Raw genomic sequence first — 3,280 nt, forward strand, 5'->3', positions numbered from 1 at the left:
TTATGTAGTTAATAAAGTCTTACTTGTATCACACTTGACCATGTTCATTGTTTGCTCATAACTAGAGTCCCTAATCATGCAGATTTATGCTACAAGCTCTGTGTAGAGTTGTACAGTATGAAAGTTATTTCCCTTAACCAGGAAATTAACGTTCTTAGAATTGACAGACAGTTGACCCTGAGAGGTCAAGTAAATATCTACAGCGGATCTAAATATTTATAATTAATTATAACTAGTTATGATTAATTATTCATATTTCCCCATGAGCTGATTCGCAACAGGCCTAATTTTCCTTTAGTTTGATTGGTTTCACTGACCCAGAAGACTGACAGTAATGACAGTAATGAGTGACAGCACACTCTAGCCAATAGAAGCCCTGTAAACACATTTAAAGGCCGCCTCCTCTCTCTCCTAAATGGCTAGACGATATGTCAGTCTATTTTCAGAATTTCCATTGGTCAGTTCCCAGAATAAGGCGGTACATTATTTGTTGTTGTTTTAGTGGGAGAAGTGGGCCAGTCGACATCCACAACATAGAAGGCGATTTATAATATACAAAGTGATTGAGTTTTGGAGATCAACATTATTACTGCGCTGATTCGGCCGTCTGATATTCGTCCAAGTGGGGAAGACGGGCGTTGTATTTCACTTCTTCCTGAATCCATCAGTAGCTATCCAAGGTATGTTTCGTGTTTACCACAACGACCAGTAAACCCAGTTAGCGACTGTGGGTAAGGCTAGTTTCATCCTGGAAACGAACTAGAATTTGTGGTGAATCAAAAGTTCAAGCACCAAGCCCGCGGTCACCCGCACTAATAGCAGATCATATCATGTGAGCTCGCGGCCTAACGTCACCAGCAGTTGTTATGGGCGCGGTTATCTTACAATATCATGTACTGTATGACGACAGCAGATTATTGTTTATTATTAAAAGCTGAGTTTGTGGAAATTGTGCATCAGGCAGTGCTGTGGAGGACGTTTCGCATTGCAGCACTCCCTGTTGCAACACTATCATGAATCACAAGCCCGTTGGCTTCTCAACTGTTTCAGATACCGACAACAGTTACAAAAATACTGTACAGTGATGATATTATGCAATACCACGCTACTGAATACTTGGGATATTCACATACCATCGTATTTACACCAGTAACGTTACTTAATGGAAGTACCATGGTGCATGTCCAAAAAATGAAATACACCTACACTAATACATGTTTGGGAGGAATATAGCGCACGAAACCAACTACAGTGGTCTTCCTCTCAGTAAAACCTGCTATTTAGAGCACAGAAAAAAGACACCTAAAGGTTAGAGTCATATTTGGCCCACGTGATATGCTGCAGTACTGGATGAATTTTCTGTCATGGTTTTTGCACACTCAGCTATTCCGATGTCAAAGTAAGTGGGAATAAATGCAAAAAAAAAAAAGCCATATGACACATTTAATATTTATGTTCTAATGGGATGCGTGTACATGTCTGTATTATGTAATGTTCTTCTGCAGGGCACGAGAGGCTTTAGTGAATGGTTGGGTGAACATAAACAAAACAAACAGGCATTGCAGTCAGTCTAGTTCCACAGTAATAAAAGATATTGAAGCATTTTCCACGACCTTTGATAAAATGGCATTAAAAATCTCTAAAGTTGTGCAGACATTGTGATGGTTTAATTTAGTGTCTTTTCTATCCTTATAGCTAGTTATTATTAAAAATGTTTTATAATTATGCTTATTTTAGCTTTGTATTGTGACAGGCCTCTAAAAATGATTATTAACATATGGCAGAAGATATGTCAACAACATCTGGACTGAGGGCAAAGGAGAGAAGAGCCCATGGCGGGGGATGGCAGGAGTTTGAGGGAAAAAAAAATTTTTACCTCTAAAATATATGATTGACTGATTTAGAGCATAAATATGTTTTATTAATGATCATATGCATATCTGACAGGCAGAGTTTGTTTCTGTCCATGTTTGAATGATGAGAACAAATGAGGAGGAGTAAGCCTGAGACGTTTTTGTTTGTTATATTTTAATGTTGATGTATGTTTGGCCCTCAGATGTCTAGCCAGTATCAGCGAAGTGTTCCACTGGAGGTCAGGAGAGCGGAAGGGGAGAGAGTCCGCGCCAAACATCCGGATAAAATCCCGGTCAGTCTCACGGCTGGAAAATACAATAACAAACAATAATACATTTCTGTTACATTATTAAGACGGTTTCTTCAGCCAGATATGAAAATTAAGTGATTATTTACTCACTCTCATGTCATCCCAAATCTGTAAGACTTTCATTCTTCTGCAGAACATAAAAGAAGATATTCTGAAGAATGTTGGTAACCAAAGCTTTGGTTCAATTCTATTGTATGGACAAACATTTCTCAAAATATTTATTGTTACTTTTATGTTTCACAAAAGAAAGTCAGTCAAAACAGTTTTGGAACGATATGAGAGGGAGAAAATAATGACTGAATTTAAATTTTCTAAATTTCAGCTAATACTATATTGGGTATTTATTTGTTTGTTTGTCTCCTTAGATAATAGTGGAGAGAGCTGCAAGGTCACGAGCTCCTGAGCTTGACAAAAAGAAATACCTTGTTCCTTCAGACCTCACAGGTGACAACTCTTATTTTATATATGCTCCCCAACAGAATAACATCTGTAAATTTACAGAGGAAATCAACTCCACTCATGATTGTCCATAAGCATTGCGTAATTTTATGCTGGGATATTAAGGCCTTTTCAATTCTTTGAGACTCTCTCTGACCCTAAACTTCCCTATTCTTGTCTTCATTTTGAGAAAGAAATGAAACTGTTTAGAAACCGTTCAGTTTTGATCTGACTGAGTTTCTCTCCACACCCTCCTTCTTTTTCGTCCAGTCGGACAGCTCTGCTTCCTGATCAGACAGCGGGTGTCTATGAGACCAGAAGAAGCGCTTTTCTTTTTTGTTAAAAATTCCCTCCCTCCATCCAGTTCCCCCCTGTCTGCAGTGTATGAGGTAACTCAAGCACCCTTCCTCTTCATTACTGCTGAGTAAGATGCTGAACTTTTTTTAGCATGGGGTGTTGAAAAACCACTTTTGTTTTTAAATGCTAAATTCTTTTAAGTAATATGCTTATTAAATAAATGAATGTTTAAATATAAAAATAGAAAACTTAAATTAAATTAAAAGTTTATATATATATATGTATGTGTGTGTGTGTGTGTGTATATATATATATATATATATGTGTGTGTGTGTGTGTGTATATATATATATATATATATATGTGTGTGTGTGTGTGTGT

At 37.2% G+C, this 3,280-nt stretch overlaps 1 protein-coding gene across 2 annotated transcripts in view; it reads left to right on the forward strand.

The window, feature by feature from the left end:
• Positions 1 to 464: 464 nt before the first annotated feature.
• LOC107700204 (gamma-aminobutyric acid receptor-associated protein-like 1) overlaps positions 465 to 3,280 on the forward strand; it is a 4,519-nt gene continuing 1,703 nt past the window's right edge. The window contains exons 1-5 of one of the 2 annotated variants that reach the window (XM_016501785.1): positions 465 to 680; positions 1,506 to 1,564; positions 2,057 to 2,146; positions 2,530 to 2,608; positions 2,873 to 2,991. In XM_016501785.1, coding sequence (XP_016357271.1) covers positions 2,057 to 2,146; positions 2,530 to 2,608; positions 2,873 to 2,991 — 288 coding nt within the window. In that variant the 5' untranslated portion in view covers positions 465 to 680; positions 1,506 to 1,564. The remainder of the gene's footprint in view (positions 681 to 1,505; positions 1,565 to 2,056; positions 2,147 to 2,529; positions 2,609 to 2,872; positions 2,992 to 3,280) is intronic. The other variant, XM_016501784.1, reaches the window with a different exon arrangement.

The sequence above is a fragment of the Sinocyclocheilus anshuiensis genome, unplaced genomic scaffold (genome assembly GCF_001515605.1).
Source record: "Sinocyclocheilus anshuiensis isolate Anshui unplaced genomic scaffold, SAMN03320099.WGS_v1.1 scaffold955, whole genome shotgun sequence".
Taxonomy (NCBI): Eukaryota; Metazoa; Chordata; class Actinopteri; order Cypriniformes; family Cyprinidae; genus Sinocyclocheilus; species Sinocyclocheilus anshuiensis.